This window comes from Callithrix jacchus, chromosome 6, assembly GCF_049354715.1.
Source record: "Callithrix jacchus isolate 240 chromosome 6, calJac240_pri, whole genome shotgun sequence".
In the NCBI taxonomy this organism is placed as follows: Eukaryota; Metazoa; Chordata; class Mammalia; order Primates; family Cebidae; genus Callithrix; species Callithrix jacchus.
This window is the reverse complement of record NC_133507.1, coordinates 155,760,513-155,785,569: the sequence shown is the minus strand read 5'-3', so window position 1 is coordinate 155,785,569 and position 25,057 is coordinate 155,760,513. Positions and strand designations below refer to the sequence as shown.

General features: G+C 46.9%; 1 protein-coding gene and 1 pseudogene across 2 annotated transcripts; both read left to right on the top strand.

Annotated features, from left to right (window-relative positions):
* The first annotated feature begins 13,300 nt into the window (after positions 1 to 13,300).
* Positions 13,301 to 17,362, top strand: ARL4C (ARF like GTPase 4C). The gene has a single exon (XM_008999731.4). It carries the CDS (start codon positions 13,826 to 13,828, stop codon positions 14,402 to 14,404), a length of 579 nt encoding a protein of 192 aa, XP_008997979.1. The 5' UTR covers positions 13,301 to 13,825; the 3' UTR covers positions 14,405 to 17,362.
* Positions 16,124 to 24,778, top strand: LOC144576836 (keratin, type I cytoskeletal 18 pseudogene; annotated as a pseudogene). The gene has a single exon (XR_013519415.1). The product of XR_013519415.1 is annotated as a keratin, type I cytoskeletal 18 pseudogene (transcript).
* Positions 24,779 to 25,057: the final 279 nt, after the last annotated feature.

The following is a 25,057-nucleotide window of genomic DNA, read 5'->3' as shown; positions in this document are numbered from 1 at the left end:
GTCAGAGAAAGTTTTGTGAAAAAAGAGTGTGGTTAACAGCACCAGATGCAACTGGGACAAGAAGTAACATGAGGACTGAAATAGATCCATTTTGTGCAGCAATTAGGAGGTGACCTTTGTAGCACAGGTTCAGAGAGTGGGCAAGGGCATGACAGATGTAAGCAGTCTGGGGGTTGCATTGTGAGAGAAGCAGAGACCCTCTAAGAAGAGAAGGAGTAAAACTGTAGGACAATAGCTAGAGGGCTGTACAAATCTAAAAGACAGAGACAGAGAGAAATGGAGGGGAAAAGAGAGATGAGGAGAGAGAGAGTTGAGACAGCTACGACTTGAATAGGGGTTGTATTTTAAGAGGATTTATAAATATTTGTGCTTTTGTGGCCCAGAGTGTCCCCTACACACAGTGGAAAGTCAATCAATATCTTAAGACTAGACAACAAATAAAATGTTTATTTATTATTACAAAGCTGAGGGAATGAAGATGGAATGTTTTCCACATACATCTACCCGGAAGGGTCTGCAGTACACTTGAAGGCACCTTCATGGCCTTCTCTATTATCATATGCAAATGTCTTGAGAACCTAGACTACAGCAAATTTTCCTTGCCTCATAATTCTCCTGGCTTGTTTTTTGATATACATCTACTTAACATTACAGTTGTATTATCAGAATAACTCTTTGAGATATAAAGCACTAAATTCTTGAGTTTATAACACACTATAACTGTGAGGTGTTATCAATTAACTAATGTAACACACAATGTATTAATGGGAGCTTCTTGTTTCATTGTCACTATTATCCTCTGATGCAGTAAATACTCATGGATGGCCTTTTCGGTAACATGGTTTTGTGATTATAAGTATCCTTTTAAAATCCCCCACTGGAAGTTGGTACACAGAGACCCTTGGGAGTCCAAGAAAAAGCTTCTGATTTGTTTGCCACCTGGACTTGTCTGGGCTCTTGTCCTCAATCACACTTGTGGATCACATCTGTGCTGTTGTCCTGTGGTCTGTCTCTACCCAGAGCTACTGTCCAGAGCCCTTCTGAATAAGTAAAACTGCTTTGTTTTCTTTTGTGAGTTTATGACACTTCTCCCCATCACCATCAGGGTGCATTAGGGTGGATATGGAGACAGAATCACAGACATCAATGAGCTGGCAATGTATTTTGCTTACCCAAATATCTGCTAATTATATTTCTTGCTTAGAAGTCAACTTAATGGAAGTTTTCCTGGGTAATATTTGCCTCAGCATCCCTCTTACCTTCTATGCTCCAAGCCCCACCCCACCCCATCCATGCTGAGGGATCATCCCTCCCTTGGAGCTTACCCTACTCTGTTGCTCCTGCCTGTGATGTGGCTGCATCTGTCAGTTGTCTGTAAACATTGAGCATTAGGACTATGTTTTATGATTTCATCACCTGACACAACAGGTATGCTCACAAACTGTCTTAAATGAATGAATGTGGAATCATTTACCCAGAGAATGTATTTCTCATTGAAATGATGATTGATTCATTTCCTTATTACACTTGAACTCTTTCCTATGTTACATACATGGACTATTACATTGTGGCTTCAGAGCCCATGTGTCTATCACATGAACAGCCATGATTTGACAGACTCACACAGCAGAAGGATGTGTTATGGCATATGACATTGGGATGTCTATTATTTACCTATCTGATAGTCTTGGGCTTTTTGTTTCACTGGATCTGGGGGTGGGATGACAGTTTAGCCATAATCCCTGCATGAATATTTTATGCTCAGTAATTCATGCAACCAGTAAGGGAGCTTCCTCACTTCAAGTAGAAAATGAAGGAGTAGAAAATGAAGACCCAGTGCGTTTAAAGCAGCAGGATTAACTATGGAAATAATCGTCTTTGGCAACCTATATTGACACTTCTGTTCTCCTTCCTTCAATGTTGACTTCTCAGAGATTATATGTAAACACCCTAGGTCCATTTCAAGCACTCTAAACACAGGATTTTTAAAAAAAAATTTATTACAGAAGGTGTTTACCAGGAAAATTACTTCAACAAAAATGAAGAAGAGGAAAAATACCTTAAAAATCAGAAAAAATGGTGACATCATCTACTTGATTATAAGATCGCATGAGGCATAGATGCCTTGGAGAATCCTCTGACATTTTTGCAACATTTAAAAATGTTCAATTCTATGTATTGGTTTTTGTAACAGAAGTTTCTAGAAAGGAAAAAGTAGACAAATAACTTTATATTTGAGACCTGATTAAATCAAACATGATGATTAAGTTCTTTGGCTTGGGTCTTTACAATGCCCTGAAGAAAGAGAACGAATTTACTGAAATGGATGTGGAGAGCTCAAAGATCAATTTGATATGTGCAGACAAGATCAATACCAGTCATGCAGACATGTTTGACTCCCCCTGCATACTCAATTGTTTTCCAAATTACAATGTGGTATTCTACACCTTCAGGGTCCCTCATACAATTTCATTAGGAATTTGATTAAAAACTAAAAATGGTCTGGAAGAATGATTTCTTCAGAAAAATGTTACTTCAATAAGAGGTACTAAGGCTTGAATGAAGAGCAGTGTCTGTTGCTATTGTACACATTTAGTAAAATAGAAGGCAGATCTATTTTGGGCTGATAAGGACTGATACATAAATAACCACATCCTTTTGAAATGGAAGGTATCCTTTTGTACACAGGCCTAGATAGCCATGAGCCACTCGCCAAACGTAAAAGACCCAACTCTTCCTCATTGCTTGCTCCTATTGCAACATCATTGCACTTAGTTCTACTCAGACGAATACAGAATGCATGGAAAGCCCTGATGCAGTCAGTTATCCACTACCTACAGAAACTCTGCTGGGAAACTAGTTTTCCAATCCTTTCATGTGATAAGGTGTTAATGAGATGTAGATTAAATGTCATTATGAAAGATAATTTGCATGCCCAAACAGCAGAAAGGAGGAATTTTGATTCTTAAGTAACAGCATAAAATATCTGCAGTGTCCTGGGCCCGTTGCAGTCCATTGTTTTGTAAGTCAAGCTCTGCCCTGGAAAAAATCATTCGAAAACCTGGCGAGAACTTGGGATGCCGGCAGTATTACACCTTCTGGAAAGGTTAAAGGTTTCAAAAGAGCTCAACTTCTGCACTTCCACCTCCACAGGAAAGCACTTCTAAATGTTAATGCTTCATTTCACCTTGTCAGCCTGACCTTGAGGAAGGAGGCTAGCAGCTCTAGAGAAAAACAATGATCTCCATCAATTTGTCCCTGGAAGCTCGGTCCTACATCTCAGTCATGCTTGAAGGCTACCTTTATGGATCTCATGCTTCTGAGCATGAAATCACTTATTTATGGATATTTGACATTCGCTGGTGTGTTAATTTGCCCGCTGGACACTTGTTACACTTATTTTAATCCCTTCTAGAATGCAGTACCAAGTTTAGAGCTTCTAAAATCTGCATATGGTTGCAGGAATTTTTTCTTCTTGTGCATGCATTCATTAACTACCTTTTTTTTTTTTTTACTTTTTTGTTATGAAAATACTTTCATGCATATACAACACAAATGCAAACAGTACAAAAAGATTTATAATAAAACATGAGGCTGCTTTCTACTCCCCCTCAGTTCCACTGTCCAAATAATCAATACCAATAGTTATTTGTGTATCTTTTTGGGAAATTATCATGGATGTCCTATATCTATCTAACACACACACTTTTTCTCATAGAGATGGAAACACTTGTGTACCATGCTTTTTTTACCTAAAAATATCTGGGTCATCTTAACCATATCAACACACAAGATTTTTCTCACTCTTTTTAATAGTTCTGAAGCTTTTGTTTGCATAAAAGTATCTTAGATTACTTCATAATATAGCTAGGGATGGGCAAGCCAGTTCCTGGCTTGTGTGAACAACTTTTTAAGGAAGCCTCCTGCTGGCACCAACACTGTGTCCCTACAGCGACGTGTGATTTTAAGCCTGGTTTTTGTAATGTGATGGTTAATACTCGATTGGATTGAAGATTGCAAAGTATTAATCCTGGGTGTTTTCTGAAGGTGTTGCCAAAGGAGATTAACACTGGAGTTGGTGGGCTGGGAAAGGCAGACCCACCCTTAATCCAGGTAGGCACCATCTAATCAGCTGCCAGCGACGCTAGAATATGAAGCAGGCAGAACAAACGTGGCAAGACTAGACTGGGCCAGCCTCCCAGCCTACATCTTTCTCTCGCGCTTGACACTTCCTGCCCTTGAACATCAGACTCCAGGGTCTTCAGTTTTGGGACTCAGACTTGCTCTTCTTGCTCCCCTGCTTGCAGACGGCCTTTTGCAGAATCTTGTGATCATGTGACCTAATACTTAGTAAGCTCCCTTTATATATATATATTATATATATATATATATATATTATATATATATATATATATATATAAATTTATACATCCCATTAGTTATGTTCTCTAGAGAATCCTGATTATACAGCACTCTGCCCAGAATCTAGACCCAATTTTTATATTTGACCTTTTTTTTTTTTTTTGGCAAGGAAACCCCTTTGGATGGTTTTTATTTTAGCTCTTTTGCCCACTTAGCACTAGATAAAATCATAACAAAGTCATGGTCCACGAGCAGCAGGATGGAAATTAGGAAATACTAGATCAATAAGCCAGAATTCAAGACAGGTAAAATTCTTCTATGACAAAAATCAAATTCATTCTCATTTCTTTGCTTTTGTTCTTTATTTTATCTTTTTGTTCTAAGCCATTACAGGCTGGAAAACTGCTGGCACTGCTTTCTGTTTGCCTTATCTCTCCCATCTAAGTTACCTAAGCCAGTTCATCAGATGGGACGAGCCAGGGCTGCATGGCCAGCAGCTATAGCTACAGTTACAGGCAATGGGAAGGTTGGTTCCAAATGGCCAGCCAGATGTCAGGACACATGCCTAGGATGGAGCAGAAGCCCTATCTTCTGGATGATGAGTGCTCAGTGCACAGGGTAAGGCTGAAGTTCCCAGGGGCAGGCTCCCTAGGAATGTACCTGGAGCTTCTGTCTGCAGAGTAATTGCTGAGCCCAGCTGCTATTGGGAGCAGGTTTGCCTGGGCTCAGGGTCTGGGCAAGGGTGGGCTGCAAGATGAAGATATTCATAACTACAGCAGGAAAGGTCCAGTACCTCCTTCCTTTCTCAGTAAGGCCTGTAGTTTCTCTCTGGAGTCCTTCACCTTGGTGGGACACTGCCATAATTAAGCTCTGCCAGACTCCCCATGACCACATTAAATTGTGATATGGCCATCCCTTTGCCTCCCCTGCTTAGGATTCTGGAGATGCATAAGTACATTCTAATGTATGGCTCTCTGAAAAAGAATACTTAAATACTGGAGGAGACACAAACCACTGATGAATGCAGTCACGTTTAAGGAGAGGAGTTATGGTGGGGGCAGGGGTGGGAGTGAGGGAGGGTGCTGTTCCTTATGAATGTTATACCGTGTGTATGTTTTACCTAATTTAAAAATACTAAAACATTATCAGCCAGGTGCTGTGGCTCACGCCTGTAATCCCAGCTCTTTGGGAGGCTGAGGCAGGCAGGTTACCTGAGGTCAGGAGTTCAAGACTAGCCTGACCAACATGGAGAAAGCCCACCTCTACTAAAAATACAAAATTGGCTGGGCGTGGTGGCGCATGCCTGTAATCCCAGCTACTCAGGAGACTGAGGCAGAAGAATCACTTGAAACCGGGAAGCGGAGGTTGCAGTGGGCCTAGCTTGCACCATTGCACTCCAGCCTGGAAAATAAGAGCCAAACTCCACCTCAAAAAAAAAAAAATGCTAAAAAATTATCAACTCAGTCGTTTCTTAGTTCTCTTAAATGTCAGTTTCTATGGAGAAAAAAATTTGCTCTGAAGTAAGCAAATAAAAGGCTAGATATTCCACAAAAATTGTGATACCTTTGACCAGAAAAAAATATCAGAAATAAATAAAAGTAGGACGAGGGGAAGGAGGAGGAAATAATTTCTCTTTTTTGTTGTTGTCTGAGGTATCCTTCCATCCTATCGTGGCACCTTTTATGTGGGTCTCTTCTCTCCTTAGTGTTTTCTCTGTTGTTGCCCAGAGGTCATGTCTCTTCATGTTCCATATTGGATGCCAAAGTGTTTAGTGGAATTTCCTTCTGGGTTATGTGAGAGGTTTATCACTTCCCTATACTGACCAGATGGACCGTAATTATCGAGCTGGGCAAACGCTGATGGCCACCCTCCCCCATCTGTTTCTAGAACTCTGCAGTAAACGCTAGATTGAAGCAAGCAGCTTAGGCTGAGGATCTAAGCCAGCTGGGCCTTCTCTACTCCTGAGCATAAGAAGGCCAGTTCCACGGAGCTTACCCGCCCCTGACAGTGGAGAAGGGGACACTGAGCCTGCCCTTTGAAGCATGCCCCTTTACTGAGCTCTCATCAAATGGGTACGAAAGAAGTATTAAGCTTGGGCCAGTCAGATTAGCCACCCTCCTCCCTGGTGCCCAAGCAGAGTGGATAGAGGCCTTTGCTGGTGAACTTGGTGAAGTTTGCTCCCTTCCACATGCAAAAAATGGAAGTAAATACTGCATTGATTAAGGACATAAAGGCAACTGTCATGAAGAAAAAAAACAATAAATGTGGTTTGAAAGTGCTCCCAGCTTTAATTCCAAGAGCCATTTCCAAAGTAGAATGGACATTGGTTGACTGGATGTAGAGAATGAGCAGAGAGAAGGGAAAGACAACGAGTTTGTCAGTTGTCTAGTGCTGCTTGCTGTGTTTGCTGGACAATCTAATCTCTTTCTCTTTATTGATCTATCATCTATCATTTATCAATCTATCAATCATCTATCTATCTGTTATCTATGTATTTATCATCTGTCTATTATCTACCTATCTACAGAGTGAGAGAGAAAGAGAGCATGCTCTGAGTCCAATAGTCCATGTGGATCTCTTCTGGCTTTTGACAGTGGCAGAGATTGAGAAGCTAGATTGAATTAGATACTGAGAGAAGAAAGAAAACATCACAGACCCAGCACAGAGGACCACCACAGCCTGTGGCTGACGACTATTGGGTAGACTCACATAAAGTAGTATTAGTGATCAGGGAGACAGAGAGAGCAGTTTTGTAAGACGCATGTTTGGGGGTCCTGGTGGGTGGCGTGACTCTAACTGAGGAACATCTCTGTCCCAGACAGCCATCCACACAGATCAGCTCTTTGGATTTTTCCACTGATCACCAATGACCTTAGGAGAGCAGCTGCAGGAGACTGAGAGAGGCAGGAGCAAGAAGGTAAAAGGGATTTTCTGTGATTGATGGAGCAAAGCATCAGGTTACATAAGCACTGGGTGACTCATAAGGAAGAAATGATCATCTCAAGTGGTTATTACTCCAACAAAAGCAGCAATTGGCCAAAGAGCTCTGCTCAGATGCTGAGCTGTATCCACATAGAGGGTGGTTCTACAAAAGCCACCGTTGTATCAAAGGGAAGAGTCATCCTGAGTGACTGCACGTTAGAGAGTGGGGGACGGACAGCACACCCCATCCTCCCTGCTGCCCTAAAGAAAGCCAACAGGGCTTGATAGGGGCACAAAAGCATGATTGTTTCCGCCTCTCTGGGGTCCAGCCAAGTAAGCTTAATTAAATGAAAATAATAGGATCTCGGTTCACCTGCAGAGGCGGGAGAAGAGGAATGAAAGTAATCCAAGTTTGCATCAAATATTTTTGGTTCCTGGTGCAGCTCTCTAATCACCTGATATTTATTGTTACTTGTTTTTTTCCTTCACCATGGCTATTAGAGTAGAAATTTAATTACTGTGATTGAATTATTAAAGGAATCAGAAATACCTTTTGCATACTCAGCCTTTTCTTCCCCCTGAACACAAAGGATGCTGGCCCTGATCTAAGAACTTTTCTGTCACCTTGCTATGCCTGAGTGCTGACTTCCAAAGCTTTGAGTCTTAATGTCCTTGACAAAGGTTCATTTAAAATATGCCATGTAAACATTAGGGACAGATGTAAAATAGTGTTATATAAGAACTATATTTTAAAATATTACTGATAGGAAAGATAATGGCTTCTATTTATTGTTGTTTTTTGAGGCGAAGTCTCGCTCTATCACCCAGGTTGGAGTTCAGTGGCATGATCTCAGCTCACTGCAACCTCCGCCTCACGGGTTCAAGCAATTCTCCTGCCTCAGCCTCCTGAATAACTATAATTACAGGCGCCCACCACCAGGCTCAGCTAATTTTTGTATTTTTAGTAGAGATGGGGTTTCACCATGTTGGTCATGCTGGCATCAAACTTCTGACCTCAGGTGACCCTCTCACCTCTGCCTCCCAAAGTGCTAGGATTAAAGGTGAGAGCCATGGCACCCCACCCAGATAATGGCTTCTAATGTTTCATATCTATTTCAGGCATATAATAGAGATTGACAGTTATTAAGGAAGACCTGAAGCGGGGAAGCCTTTTAGATTTTTAATTTTTTTTTCTTGGAAAAAATAGCAGCAATAACTACAATCATACAAAACACTAGCAGTGGCGATTGTTGGGAAAATAAAAACTGGAATGTTTCGGCCGTGTTGCTTAGCAAGATTTAAAATAAGGCCCCCTGATTTTTTCTCCTTAGAGTTATAAACTTGAATGGCCAGTAGAGTAATGGATCTTTTTTATTTCCAGGCTTTGGACCACTTGAATGAATCAAGAGCTTGCACGCATCACAGATTCTCATTTATCTCCCCCCAGATCTACAGTTCCATCCACGAAGCCTCCCTTGGCACCAGTGTCTTAGTGGCTTCCACTGTTAAGTACCCTGAATCGGCATTTCTCCTAGAGTTGAGGAGAGACTGTGTAGTGATGGTGACTGGGTGGTCCAGCAAGCCCTGGGCCTTCTGCAAGGTTGGTTTGGTTCTTCCTTAAGGAACCTCTCCTGACAGACAAAAGTCTTCAATCCTGGACCACCTGGCTTCAGGAGCTTCGGGGCTTGTCACCTTGTCTGCCAACTGGCCTCCTTCATTCTTGACTCCCAGCCCATTCTCCACGTACAGCTGCCCATGCCTGCCTGCGAACTCGATGCAAAAATCGGTTTTCTTCCCTTCTCTAGTCTCAGCTGGGTTCCATGGATGCTGTTTTCTGATCTCTTCCATCAATTATGACTCTTTGAACAACTCCCCTGGTAAAGCAACTTGCTGCTCTGCCGGGCTCTTGGCTCCCCTCTCCTGGCAGATAACCCACAGGTCTCACAGACAAGACCCATGCTGGCATCAACGGGTCTGAGCTCTGAGCCCTAAGTAAAGCACCCATGGGCCCCTGGTACTTTCTCGGTTTAACCGTTAGGGTCCTATTCCTGCATCTCCATAAAGAGAACAAAGTTAGGGGTCACTTATCCATCACTCATTCGGTAACTAGGGACTAAACATTTGCTAAGCGCTAGGCCAGTGTGCCTCTGTAGAAGCCTCTTCATCTATTATACGAGAAGCTCAGCAGAGGGCACTCCTGTATTACTACAGTTAAGCGCCAGGGCAGTGAACCTGAACCCAGAGTTCCACAGCAGATCTGCAATGAGAACATGCAAATAATCCCACACTTACATGTGTATGTGCAAACACACGTGCCCACGTTCTGGTCTTTATTTACTCATTGTGTTCAAGAATGAATGGGATCCTCCCTTTTGCACTGTATGTTATTAGCCTTACTCAAGCAAAGATAGTAATGCCATGATGTATGGCTCTAGCCACTAGATTCACTCAAAAATATCATTTTAATTAGTGGCACATTTTATTTCCAAGCCCTTAAAGGCAGAGGGGGAGAGAATATTTTAGGATGCAATTTCAAAATTACTGCTAAGTTACTGCATTCTGTTTGCTTGAAATAATTGAGTTCTCTGGATGCAGTCATCTTGATGAAGAGTAGAAGGAAGAGGACCTGAAATGTCACTGTCACTGGAAGAGGAACTCATCTCAGACAGAACATGAGTGCATGCTCTTCTTTTTTTTTTTTTTTTTTTTTTTTTGAGATGGAGTTTCGCTCTTGTTACCCAGGCTGGAATGCAATGGTGCGATCTCGGCTCACCGCAACCTCCGCCTCCTGGGTTCAGGCAATTCTCCTGCCTCAGCCTCCTGAGTAGCTGGGATTACAGGCATGCATCACCATGCCCAGCTAATTTTTTGTATTTTTAGTAGAGACGGGGTTTCACCATGTTGACCAGATTGGTCTCGATCTCTCGACCTCGTGATCCACCCGCCTCGGCCTCCCAAAGTGCTGGGGTTACAGGCTTGAGCCACCGCGCCCGGCCCATGCTCTTCTTTAATAAATGTCTCCTTCTGATTAATTAAAACAAAGTAAGTGGCACAGTGCAGCCAATACTTTCCACTCAGTGGAATTTAGCCATGATGTATGTCCATGAAGAAATAGGCTCAGAGTTGGCCTTGCACGTCTGATGCGAGTGGTAAACGTTACCTTCCTTTTCATAATCCCAGGTGTTTTTCAATAGAAATCCACGTTTGAAGGAAAGTTACCAGCTGACTCCACCAAATGACATTTTTATGTGTTAGAAGTTAAATTATCAACTGTAAAATGAACTTATCACCTGGCGAGCGAAATTAGCAGGTAGAGCGGTTGCTATTTAATTATGGTGAGTTGCTGTTTAATGGCTCTGTTCTGGAAGGCTCTATTAATGTCTATTAATCTGCTTTTTCTACTGGACAGCAGACAGCTCTTTATCATGGCCGTGCAAAATGTGGAGACTGCAGTCAAAACCACTGAGGCTCTTGGTCATAATTAGCACAGCACCAAAAAAATTCACGGCTTACTAAAACATCTCCCTACTACCACCTTAAAATCACAGCAAGTCTTGACTAGGGGAAAAGGAAGTAACACGAAGATAATTTGTGGAAGCCAGATGGAGAAGCTTCCAGTCTGATCTGTCTCTTTCCAAATGTCCAGGTCCCAGGCTAGTAAACCATAGGCTCACCTTGGGCTGGTGCTCCGTCTCAGCCCTGTCTGTGGCAAAGAAAGAGAAAGAAGAAACAGTCTTACGAGAAGATGGCTGTCTATGGGGCAGGCATTAAAGAGAGCCAAGAAAATCACTCCAAAAACACAAAATCCTCTCTCTCCAGGGTTCTCAATAACTGAAATGCATCATTATGAATTATGCCAACATCTATTGTTTTTGTTGCCTCACTAGAGTTGCTCTTTTGGTGACACATCCTGGATTCTTGGAGAACCACACTTCCTGATGTCAGCCCCTGGGCCACATCTATCAGTATGTTCCCTCCTCCTGGACTGCAGCCCTTGATCCAGGCAGGCCAAAGGGATGAATGCTCCAGGCTTCGGTTGGAGTTATTTGGAAAGAGATGTACCTTTTCCTTTCCAGAATCTAAACAAAGGATGTGAGAGCAAGGCTACCAGAAGGAAAAAGAAGCAACACAGAGGAACACGGTGGAGGCTAGAGAGACACCTGCTCTAAAGACTCCTTTTGAGCTCGTGGATCTAGCTATGCCTGAAGATGTTTACCCTGGATTTTTCAGCGATGTCAGTGAATACATTTTAATTTTTATTTAAAAAATGACACCGTGCAACCAATATTTTGTGTTGAATTTCTGTCCTTTGGGTGGCTCACTTTATTCCTCATTGAAGGAAACAGCATGTGGGTAGAGTGGGGTGTGAGGAAGAGGGCAGCTGGGTGCCCAGTTTTGTAGGTAGTGGAGCAGGCAGTGGGCCTCTAGGTTCCACCTTAGCTGTCACGGTGCTTAGGCCTTGTTACCTCATCAGACAGCGCTGGGTGGAATGATAGGCGGGGTCCTTTCCAGGCTGACACTCCGTTTCCATCTCCGGACCCACTCAGGAGAGTGGATGATTGCCCCAGCTGCCGTCTTGGGAATTCCAAGGGTTGGGGGGCGGGCTTGTCCTTTGGCACCGATGATATCCTATGTTTTTGTGTTTGTGTGTGTGTGTGTGTGGCTTGTGAACTGAAGAGGATAAAGTATTTTTCTAAAATTCTAGTTTTTACTCATAAATGTTGAACATTTTCATTTTCTTCCCCCTTGACCCCGTTTCCAGCGTTTCTGTCTCATAAGCTAGATCTGGGAAGATGTGGCTGCCATGCTGTGGCCGGCTGTCCGCCCATACTGCGGCCGACAGTCTCCTGCGGAGCATCTCTCCCCAATCCGTGTTTGCCGTAATATACTGTTTTCTCCGCACCCAGAGAAGATATGCATTTGTTACGTGTTTACAAACCAGAAGAAAACTACTGACTGAATTGGGATGACAGGAGGTGGAACCCGTGGGATATCAGCGTTTGTAACCCACAGTGCCACCAGCTCCAAGCTGTAGACACATTTTTTCAGCACCCCGGGGCTGGTGCTGCCATTTCTGCGGAGTAGTTCACCTGCGGGCAGGTGGTTCTCAGTTCCCAAAGTCGGGTGGCAAGGGGTGCTCTCCAGAGATGCTAACGCTTCCCCTGGGATGTCAGCAGAGTTTATGCGGACGGACGAAATGAGGCAGCCCAGGGGAGTGTCTGGGACGGTGAGCTGTCCGAGTTACTTAGGGCAGGCAGGTTTTCTAACCCCCATCGCGGCCTAGGATACCCATGCCGGACCTCTGCCCCAACAGCCCCCACCGGGCAAGAAAGGCTGAGCCGCCAAGGTGCCCTGGGCACAGGCCTGGGCTCCGGAGGGCGGCGCTGGCCAGGTGCAGCCCCCTGGAGCCAGTCAGGAGGCGAGCCTGGGCGTCAAGGGGGCCAGAGCCAGGGCCAGCCGCGGCGCGAGCCTGAGTGGGTAGGTGGGACGGGACCCGCTGGGTCCAGAGCGCAGGCTGGCGGCTCACCGAGGCCGGCCTCGTCCAGTCCCTTGTCCTGGGGGTTGGAGGCCCGGACCCTGCCGCCCTCACTCCCCAGCGCCGCGCTCTCCCAGTCACCCTGGGCGCCGCCCTGCCCCGCCACGCGCCCACAGAACTGGGACCCCGGGACCCACTCTCCCGGGCAGGCTGCGCCGCCCACAGCTGCAGCCCAGGGCAGGGCGCGGGCTCCGCCCGGGCGGGGGTTCCGGGAGCCACAAGCTATTTTTGCAAACTCGTCAGCCGCTGGGGAGGAAGAGCCGGCTCCGGGCCCATTGTGTCTGCGCGGCGCGACGCGGGAGGGGCCGCGGAGGCGGCGGGGACGCAGCGAAGCGCGCGAAAACGGCCGGCGGGGCGAGGAGGACCGCGCCTGACCCCCGGCGGCGGGAGGGGCGGGGCCCGGGGCGGGGCGCGAGGGGCGGGGCGGGGCACGAGGGGGCGGGTCCGGGCGCCCTTCGGCCGCTGCAGGCTGGCGGCGGCGGCGGCGGCGGCGGCGGCGGAGGCGGCGGTAGCAGCGCGGGGACTGCGGGGACTGTGAGGCGGCCGCGCCGGCAGCGACTCCCGGGGAAGCCCGCGCCCCGGGAGCGGGAGCAGAGGCGGCGCCTCCCAGGCTAGAGGCGAGCGCCGGGAGCCGGGAGCGCGGAGAGCCGGGGCAGCGGCGGGAGCGCGGGGGCGCGGCCGGAGGAAGCCACAGAGCGAGCCCCGGCCTGGGGAGGGCGCGGGGCGCGAGCCTCCTGCGCCGAGCATCCGAGGCGGCTTCGCGGGAGACAAAGCCGCGCGCAGAGACGCCATGCCCGCCGATCGCGAGCCCGGCCGGCGAGGGCGCGGGGACCGCGGCGTCTGAGCGCGCCGAGCGGTGCGCCCGGGGGACGCAGAGCCCCAGGCCGGTGCGGGTGGCGGCAGCAGGCGGGGCCCAGGTGCGCTCGGCCGCGTCGGGTCCGTGACTGCTCGGGGGGCGGCGCCCTCCCGCCGCAGCCGCAGTGGCCGGCGCCGCAGCCAGGAGCCATGGGCAACATCTCCTCCAACATCTCGGCCTTCCAGTCCCTGCACATCGTCATGTTGGGCTTGGACTCGGCCGGCAAGACCACGGTGCTCTACCGGCTCAAGTTCAACGAGTTCGTGAACACGGTGCCCACCATCGGCTTCAACACCGAGAAGATCAAACTAAGCAACGGCACGGCCAAGGGCATCAGCTGCCACTTCTGGGACGTGGGCGGCCAGGAGAAGCTGCGGCCGCTGTGGAAGTCCTACAGCCGCTGCACGGACGGCATCATCTACGTGGTGGACTCGGTGGACGTGGACCGGCTGGAGGAGGCCAAGACGGAGCTGCACAAGGTGACCAAGTTCGCCGAGAACCAGGGCACGCCGCTGCTGGTCATCGCCAACAAGCAGGACCTGCCCAAGTCGCTGCCAGTGGCCGAGATCGAGAAGCAGCTGGCGCTGCACGAGCTCATCCCGGCCACCACCTACCACGTCCAGCCGGCGTGCGCCATCATCGGCGAGGGCCTCACCGAGGGCATGGACAAGCTCTATGAGATGATCCTGAAACGCAGGAAGTCCCTCAAGCAGAAGAAGAAGCGGTAATGCGCCCGGAGTGACCAGGGAGGGAGCGAGTGCGTCAAGAATGAATGGATGGATGGATGGATGGATGAGCGAGAACCCGCGCCCGCGAACAAAGACAGCGAACCAAAGCGATGCTTCGAATTTTTCAAACGGAATCTCTGCACCCAAATGCAGGACTGGTGACTTAAGGAGCTGCGAAGGCTGATTACCGGTCTGCTCTGGACCTGCTCCCCCCACCCCACCCCACCCCCAGCTCAGGGGACCTTTTGTCTGAACGCCAGAGCTACTGACGGGGTCGGGGGGCCGCGGTGGGGTGTGGAAGTGCCGGTCCTGCTGTCCACCCTCCCGGCCCCAGGTGGAAGGCTCTGTAGTCGGAGAGACAAAAGCGATTTCTTCCTACTCCTGAAGGGCCAGAAGTTCAGGCTTCCCCGCCCCCACTGGGGGGATCGCACCTGAGTTACCTGAGGTATGCATTTCCCAGAACCCTGGGCGTACCCACCTACAGGGGGCATGTTGGCTCTGGGGGTACCACCTCTCCTTGCATTCGGGGGCTGTGAAGCTGGGTAATTTTCGGTCACAGGGCAGGCCCCTGTTGAAATTTCATTTGTCCTGCTCTCTGGGCCCAAAGGAAGGGGTGGTTTGGGTCATCGGAGGACTGCCTGGGACCGTGCAGCGGGCACGGAGTGCTGTGCTGGCTTGGCTGGGGATGGCAGCGGAGATGCCCTTTTCCTGGTGCTTTGTGGTGGCTACAGAAGACCAGTTTTGTTGAGAACTGATTTTCAGCCTGGAATCAGACATCTTCCAGATGGTTTGGACCCTGTCCATGTGTAGGTCATTATCACACAAAGAGACCAATAAAAAATAAGAAGAAGAAGAAAAAAAGACAAACTATTGGAGGTGGTGGCCAATGATGCATTTACTGTTTGCAGGATAGTTAAAGGTGTTTAAAGGGTAAGGCTTTCGGTGTAAATGCTGGATGGTGTGTGTGTGTGTGTGTGTGTGAATATAGGGACCTCCCTCTGTACTGTGTAATCGGCATTAATATCTAGAACCATATGCTTGGAATTTTAAATTCTCTTAGCCTACTGATTGGTTTGGATGAGCACACCAGCTGCAGATGTGTGCTGAATTGCAAGATGGTATTTTTTTTTAAACAAGGGATGTGTCTTGTATTACTAACCGCGTGATGATGGGTTTTCAGACATGCTTAAAAAAAAAAAAAAACTTTTACAAATGAATACTTACCTTAGAAATATTCACCTTAGGAAAAAAGACTTTGCTCTGCCCTTTTATATTCCTTTACGCTGCAAGTGGCGACATGTTCAGATTTCTGATTTGGTTCATTGTGGCCTATCTGGTTTAAGTATTTCATTAAAAATGTCTCGTTAGAGTATTTGATGTCATGCACCAAAAAAATAAAACCCCACCTTGTTGCAAAAGCTGACCTCGTTGCATGGAATTAAAAGAGAAGGAAAAACACGAGGATGAAGTCTTTCCGAATTCATTCTTGTGGGAACTGGCCTTCGGAGCCAGCCAGCACTTTGGACAAATGCAAACAACAATGAGTGCTTGAGATAAAAGAAAGCGTGACGTCATGGTCACTGGTACTCAGGCGCTTCACAGTTTACTTGAAAGAGGCTTTGGAAAAATAGATAAAGTGAAAGAAGAATAAATACATATTTTTAATAATGTAATTTTAAAAATCCTTTATAATCAGGACTGTGTCTTGGTTTGCAGAAGCTGTCATTTACCCTGAAACACAGTATCAAAAGGGAAACTTAAAACATACTGTGATGTTTTATTTCCTCTTAGAATCCATGTTTTCAGGTAAAATTATGACTTCCCCGCATTGTCACACATTTCTTTGTGAAGGAGGCCTGTAGAACTTGGATATGATCATGCCTGATGGAGCATGTGAGTTAGTCAAATCATGAATCCATACCTATTGTTCATAACACACCGAATGTTCATTTAAGAACCAGGGGCAGAAGTTCTGGCTTCCTGCTTGAAACCCAATTCTTATATGAAATTTTTTAAAGCAGAAACCTAGCAGCCCATCTGCTTTTTCTCTTTTGTCGGTGTATTTGGTACCCCTCCAATGCTGGTCTTTTTGTAGAAACTCAGTAGAGAAAGTCTAGCTAAGCAGTGTTGAAAAGCCTGCAAGATTTCAGTTTACATATCGACAGCATATTCACTGATTTCTAAATGGGCTGGTCCCATCATCTGAAGATTCTGTATAGAATTATTAAAAAAAAAATCCATCTTTCTTTATTTTCTTCACATGCGACAATTTCTTAAGCACTTTGACATTTTGGTAGTTCCACACTATTGAGAGAATAATATATTTATTTTGTGACATTGCAGATGCCAAATACTGTAACCTTCTCGTGCTAACAATATTAGGTTTAAGATCACTGTTCAAATCCTGTCATGCTTTAAACTGATGCGAGATGATTTTGTTTTTTGCATAATCAATACTTAAGGGTGCAATCAACTGTTAGTCATTGTGCAGTAAAGTAAAGCCCTGTGGTGTATCAACTACTAGAGTCTCAGTTGATTTCTGTACTGTTTGACCTAATAATAGCCCATTTCATCTCTGACCCAACAGAGGAAGCACAGATCAAATCACCTTGGAGTGGTGGTCACTGGAGGGGATGGGAAGGCCCCCCCCCCCCAGTATATCAATGGGTGACTTATGCTTTCTTCCCTTTGGCGAGTGAATGGTTTTCCCATAGAGGAAGCTGACCTCCCTATGTGAGCTTTGGAAATGTTTTCTAATAGACACAGGGAGGCCAGTTTTGTTTCAGAACAATTTTCTTCCCACATTCTCTGTTCTGGTGTCGGGACTGTGTGCCCTGGTTTCTGTTTTCCTTTCTACTGCTGTAATTCTGTCTCGATCATCCTCCTCTTTTGTTTCCATAGCCTTTTATAATGCATATATGATGCTGTGAACAGAAATAAATTATTTATACAATCAAATGACCAGGGAGATTTTCTGTGGGTTTTTTTTCACATTGTTGTTATTCGTTCTCTAGGCCTCTGCTGAGTTGGGGGATGGATCACAAGATGGTGTCTGAGTTCTAATCGGTTCTAGGCCTATATCAATCATGTCTGCTTTTATGGTGCCAGGGCCTAGCTCTACCACGAATGGTGAATCTGAACGATAACATGCAGGAGTCTGTATGCATTTGAGACTCATTCACTTGTGCCTATCCTTCAGCTGGGTGCCCTGTACTCAGTCATCCCAAATCCTTTAGGAAAATGGCTCAGTGTCCAGTCCTTCCTCAGCACTCTCATTTACTAAAAAGGTCATGAATTGATCATTACTTCAAAAATGTAATTATATAACATTGGAAATAGCTATGTACTAATATAAGAATGCTAGGAAGCTACTGAGTATCTCGGCTGTGTCTCTCTGCTCAGTGCCTGGGCTGAGTCTATGATTTTTGAGTCCAAGGCTTGAGTTCTCTTAAATAGCAAGTGTGGTAAGACCCTCACACTCTGTAGATTCTGCAGGGAAAATGTCCACTTTCTAGAGAAAAAAGTGATTGGGCCAGAACCAATAGAACCTTGAATGGGTGAAATGGGTAGTGCTTGGAGGCACGTGACAGCTGTGAAGCGACAGGCTTAATCGTGACTAAGTGATGGTTAAGACCCGAGGGGGGTGTGGGGTCTCTTACGCACGGAGCCCAAAAGAGCCAGTTCCAAATTCTGACTCAAGTGCTTAGGGCCCTGTGATTTTGCTCAAGTCCTTTCCCTCTGAGCCCCAGTTTCCTCATATGTAAAATGGTATCATGATGGTACCTCAAAGCGCTGTTGGGAGGATGAAGCAGGGTAATGCAGGTGAGGCGCTCAGGCCCATGCTTGGCACACAGCAAGCGCTCAATCGCTTTCAACCTGTTGTCATGGGCTGGCAACGAGATGTGGAACGTAAGATAACCTAACCCTCCTGCAGGCCTTTAAATCAGGTCCTTGCAGTCTCTCTTTTAGCCACACTTCTTGGTATCCTCATCCCGCTAAAACCTAGGCTGCTGACTCTGGGCTGGAGCCAGAGCAGAGTGAAAACAAGCAGCTGGAGACTCTCTGATCAACCCAGGTGGTCTTCTCCTCCAAAGGTATGACAAGCTGAATTAGGTGTCAAACGTAGGCTGCCAGATTCCCGAAGCCATTACTTTCACACATCCCATATCACTAGGCTGTGATCCCCTCAAAGCAGGGAGTCGATCTTATTTTATTTATTTACTATTTATTTATTTTATTTTTGAGACGGAGTTTCGCTCTTGTTACCCAGGCTGGAGTGCAATGGCGCGATCTCGGCTCACCGCAACCTCCGCCTCCTGGGTTCAGGCAATTCTCCTGCCTCAGCCTCCCGAGTAACCGGGATTACAGGCACGTGCCACCATGCCCAGCTAATTTTTTGTATTTTTAGTAGAGATGGGGTTTCACCATGTTGACCGGGATGGTCTCGATCTCTTGACCTCATGATCCACCCGCCTTGGCCTCCCAAAGTGCCGGGATTACAGGCTTGAGCCACCGCGCCCGGCCGAGTAGGTCTTCTTGGATTGCTGGTGTCTAGCCTAGTACTGAGCATACAGTAACTGCTCAGTAAACATTGGCTGAATGACTTATTTCCTTTCAATTAGTTTTAGTCATAAATGTTAACACAGGCATTAAATAAAATTACTATCTCCTATTAAATATTTAAATGAAAATAGACAAAATATTCTTCTTCTTCCAGATCAGTATTGTGAGCTGAATCATTGCTCCAACAAGCATGTTGAAACTTAGACATTGGTGAACACATTTGTGGGTTTAGAGGCTTTTCTTTAAAATTGAGCATGGCTTGACTTTAATCATTCAATTGCTGAAGGAACTAATTATTGGGACCTAGATTACGTCAAAAGGGTGTGGATGCTGTTTCTGAAACCTAAGAAAACGGCTGAAAAACCACGTAGGAACTACTGTGGCTCCAAAGGAGTGAAAATACTGAGAATCAAAAGAAACCAAAGACCAAAACCCTTGATTTATGGGACAGCCTTAATTTAACCTTGATTCAACACATACATTCTTGGGGAGCCAAGTGACGCATGATACTTCGACAACATCAATCGTTTTATGTTTTCTAGAAAACAGACTCCAAACGGCCCCATCACTCTGACCACTAGTAAGCGAGGAGTTCGACGTTAATCCTATTTCTCCTAATCTGAACTTTTCTTCACGGGTTTGATTCTTCATTTCTAAGTGTTTTTGGTAGAACAGGGATGCCTGGCCCTACCATGTTGTGCCCTTATGCTTGTCTCCAGAGATTGGGTTCTTGGAACAATCCTGTGACCAGCGTTACAGACTGTTTTAATGTCACACTCATGGGAAGGGGGGGGGGACACAACCATGTGCACACAGCTGACGTGAAGATAAAAGCTTTGACTTGAAAAAAAGCAAGAAGAGAACAAATGCAGAACTTGCTAGTCCTTGATTTAGCAGCCCTCTGGCTGCCCAGATGAATAACCTCTCCTCTGCTTTGCGTCCTGACGTAGGTCTGATGCCCACGGCCTGGCATTTGCCTGCCAGGAAGGAATCCGCCATCTCAGTTGATACGCAGACATTTCTCTTCTCTCCTCATTCGGCTGTCTCGTACATGTTCACTTATCCTTAAAACAGCCCTCTCCTTCTGGCTCTCCCTGGCTCAGCTGAAACTCGTTTAAAATAGAACTTGCACAAGACATTGGAGCATTTTAGACACTTGTTTTGCACCAGTTCTGAACTTAAGCGTGGGGCTGCGTCAGTTTCAGAGAGGAACTTGCAATGTGAGCGTTTCTGAGAAAGTAGCCTGCTGTTTCTTCCCCAAGATTAGAAGCGAGAATGAAAGGTCTGTGTCACTTACTCCACCGAAGTTTTCAGAATATGCAGTGGCTTTCTTTGAATGGTACCACCTTACATGCAAATCTGGGCATGAGCTGCTCCTGATGAGGAATTTAACTGTGACTGCATTCTACATGGAGCATGGCAGCATGGCATGAAAGAAGTAACCTAAACAAGCGAGTTTTCAAGTTGTTTTTATAGCATGCCTTTTAGAGGACAAGCATCTCATTTGCATTTGTTAATTAAAACTACTCTAGCTAGTAACATTAAGCACAGCCTGGTTTATAGTCCTTGTTAGTCCTGGATGATTATGGTAATAGACATCGCAGCCTTTCTGGAGCGCTTAGTATAGGCTAGGCGCCATGCGAAGTGCTTCACATGCTTGATAATTTTTCCTCCCAAAGTCCCAAGAAATCAACTAATTTTATTTGCACTTACAGATGAGGAAACCAAGGTTAAGAGGAGATTGATGAGCTAATATTCTGCAAGGGTGGAACTATTTTAAGCCCCAGATCCCTCCAACCCAAGGGCTGGGCTCCTGGAGGCTCCACTAATCCGCTGCTCTTGGATCGGGAATGTTCTGCAGTTTAAAAGCTCTGGGGTTTTGGGCCAGCAGCGGCGGCTCACGCCTGTAATCCCAGCACTTAGGTGAATCACCGTAGGTCAGGAGTTCGAGACCAGCCTGGCCAACATGGTGAAACCCCTTCTCTACTAAAAATAAATTAGCAAGATGTGGTGGTTCACGCCTGTAATCCCAGCACTTTGGGAGGCCGAGGCAGGTGAATCACCGTAGGTCAGGAGTTCGAGACCAGCCTGGCCAACATGGTGAAACCCCTTCTCTACTAAAAATACAAAAATTAGCAAGATGTGCTGGCTCACGCCTGTAATCCCAGCTACTCAGGAGGCTGAGGCAGGAGAATCGCTTGAACCCTGGAGACAGAGGTTGCAGTGAGCTGAGGTCGTGCCATTGTACTCCAGCCTGGGCGACAGAGCAAGACTCTGTCTCAAAAAACAAATAAAACAAACAAACAAAAACAAAAAAAAAACTGGGTCTCTGTATCTAGGAAGACAAGGATGGAGGGTTTGTGGTGCCAGTTTTCACCACCCTCATGCTGATGACAGAAAGGGTGACTTCCTTTACCTCCACTCCCCCACCTCCAGGGCTGTGCCAGCGTCCCTGCATAGCACCTTGCCTTCTCTCCTTAGCGAGCACATCTCAGTGTCTAGAAGACAATCCCTCTTCTTTCAGATTCTGTGCCTGAATAATTTTGTTTTCAGTTTTCCTTTCAGGAGTGTTTGTGTCGGGAACAATGCCTACCCCACACAGGTTGGACAGGGAGGAGTGTCAGGTGTCACTGGGTCTGCATTTGGGGATGTGATCTTGAATGAGCCATCTAGCTAACCCCTCTCAACTGCAGACCCCTCAAGCACAGGCTGAGGCTGAGAATCCCTGTCCTGCCTACTTCTCAGGATTGCTTGAAACGGAAAATGAAACACTAGATGGAAAAGCCCTGTGCAAGCTGCAAAGCAAGACACACACAGCAGGGATACATGTGATGCTTCGGCGGCGACCCCTTCTCCCCACTGATGGCAGGATGCCCACTCCCACCTGTAGGGGAATTCTGCTGGTCTGTTTTTCACAGACAGGCCAAACAGCCCTGGTGCTCCCTCTTCATTTTCACTGATAAGCAGACTTCCAACTCATGGAGAGTAAACCAAAGGAGACTTCCTGAGGGAAAACATCTCTCCTTGAGATTCTGGTCATAGAACCTTTAGTGGAAGTGTCCGGTAAGTGACTGTGGGGGAGAACACCCTCCTCTATCTGTGGTTTGCAGAATTCTCATTCTTCTCATGGCTACTCCTGGATCCATTTCCTTAAATGCTAACTCACTGTGCGGTTCATTTCAACTGCCTATGCCTCGGAACAACTAAAAAAACTACAATGGGAACGTTTAAAAGGATCATGGTAAGTGATGATAATCGCAACAATTTATTTCATAAATATGTGTTTGAATCCATTATTACATGATTGAAACCGCATTGCTATGTAATTTGAAGTGTGCTGGGATGCTGTGTTCATTGTGTAAAAAACACAATGAACTTCCAAAAACAATATGCACAACCAGTTGTGACACCCACAATATTGGGGAGACTGTAATATAGGCAAAGTGTGCTTGTCCTCAGAGGGCTGATATTCTAGCAGGTGAGTGAGGTTTACATGATCAAGTGAGGTGCTGGACTCCAGGGCAAAGCATCCACCACTTTACCAAAGAGAGAGTCACAGATGTAACCAAATCCACCATTGCAAGTTACACCATCCTTGGAGTAGAACTGGAAGCAAGGTGTGTTCCCAAAGCATATTACTCTGTCATCCTGATACCTGCAATGTGAATACTTCTGCCTCCCTCAAAATCCTCCTCCAGCTCTTTCTGAGATTTCCTGGGGCAGGGAGGGAGGTTCATTATCTACATGTCCTCAGCCTCCACTTCCTGTCCTGCCCTGACTCTTGGAGGCAATGCCAGTGTTGCAGGTTTTTGAGAGGCTGATCATCATGATCAGCATGATGGCCCAAACTGCTGACCCCAAACATTGGTGACCCCACCTGGCTCCACCCCCTTCTCAGTGTTCAGCAGATACTTCGGGAGTCTGACTCCTCTGTGTCTGCTCTTGTACCTAAGGAACACAGGTTTCAAAGAGCCCCGGGATTATCTGAGTGTCTGATGTCATGCCGTCCCAGAATCCCCCTTTTTATCTGAACTGGCTCTCTCTCCTGGAGCCTTTCTTGGGTGTCTCAGCCCAGTAGTCCCCCCATGAAGTTCTTCCCAAGAGATGCCTTAACTGATTAGAAATCCTGGGATGGGTCGTGGGCAAAGCCTGAGTCCTGTCCTCTAGCTCTCCGCCCCGGGGAAGCATGAGCGTCACCACTCGCTCCACCTTCTCCACCAACTACCAGTCTGTGGGCTCCATCCGGGTGCCCAGCTACGACGTCTGGCTGGTCAGCAGCACTGCCAGCGTCTATGCAGGCACTGGGAGCTCTGGTGCCCACATCTCTGTGATGCGCTCCGCCAGCTTCCAAATGGCATGGGGGTCATGGGCCTAGCCGTGGGGATGGCCAGGGGTTTGGCAGGAATGGGAGTCATCCAGAACGAGAAGGAGACCATGCAAAGCCTGAACGACCACCTGGCCTCCTACCTGTACAGAGTCAGGAGCCTGGAGACCGAGAACCGGAAGCTGGAGAGCAAAATCCAGGAGCACCAGGTCAGAGACTGGGGCCGTTACTTCAAGACCATCGAGGACCTGAGGGCTCAGATCTTCGCACATACTATGGACAATGCCCACCTCGTTCTGCGGACTGACAGTGCTCGTCTTGCTGCTGATGACTTTAGAGTCAAGTATCAGACAGAGCTGGCCATGCGCCAGTCTGTGGAGAGCGACATCCATGGTCTCCGCAAGGTCATCGATGACACCAATGTCACTCGGCTGCAGCTGGAGACAGAGATCGAGGCTCTCAAGGAGGAGCTGCTCTTCATGAAGATCCATGAAGAGGAAGTAAATGGCCTGCAAGCCCAGATTGCCAGCTCTGGGTTGACCGTGGAGGTAGATGCCCCCAAATCTCAGGACCTTGCTAAGATCATGGCGGAAATCCGGCCTCAATATGACGAGCTGGCTCGGAAGAACCGAGAGGAGCTGGACAAGTACTGGACTCAGCTGATTGAGGAGAGTACCACAATAGTCACCACATAGTCCACTGAGGTTGAAGCTGCTGAGATGATGCTCACAGAGCTGAGACGTACGGTCCAGTCCTTGGAGATTGACCTGGACTCCACGAGAAACACGAAGATCAGCTTGGAGAACAGCCTGAGGGAGGTGGCGGCCCGCTACGCCCTGCAGATGGAGCAGCTCAACGGGATCCTGCTGCACCTGGAGTCAGAGCTGGCACAGACCCAGGCAGAGGGGCAGCGCCAGGCCCAGGAGTACGAGGCTCTGCTGAACATCAAGGTCAAGCTGGAGGCTGAGATCGCCACCTACCGCCGCCTGCTGGAAGATGGCGAGGACTTCGGTCTTAGTGATGCCTGGACAGCAGCAAATCCATGCAAACCATCCAAAAGACGACCACCCGCCGGATAGTGGATGGCAAAGTGGTGTCTGACACCAACGACACCAAAGTTCTAAGACATTAGGCCAGCAGAAGCAGGGGACCCTTGGGGGAGCAGGAGACCGATAAAAAGTTCAGAGGTCATTCAATGTTAAAAAAAAAAAAAAAAAAAGGAAATCCTGGGATGGATGGGAATCTTGGTGTGGGCCCAGCTCAGGGTTCTAAACCAGGGCCCCATCAACCTAAGCGGAGATGTGTGGTCTGCCCGCAATCTGGTTGCTGTCATAAAGTGAAGAATTTCCTGCAGAAGTATTGAGAATGACCACTTCCGCCTAAAATCCAGGCCGTGTCTTAATTCTGTTCTTCCTGAGTCTGGTTGTATGGATAATTGGATGCTGGAATCAGAGATTGAAAGGTGTGATTTGGGCTGAAGGCCTCAGAAGGAGATGCTGCAGGTAACCTCTACAGATCAACATCTTAGATGCTGCAGGTAACCTCTACAGATCAACATCTTAGATGCTGCCTGCAGGTAACCTCTACAGATCAACATCTTAGATGCTGCAGGTAACCTCTACAGATCAACATCTTAGATGCTGCCTGCAGGTAACCTCTACAGATCAACATCTTAGATGCCACCTGCAGGTAACCTCTACAGATCAACACCTTAGATGCTGCAGGTAACCTCTACAGATCAACATCTTAGATGCTGCAGGTAACCT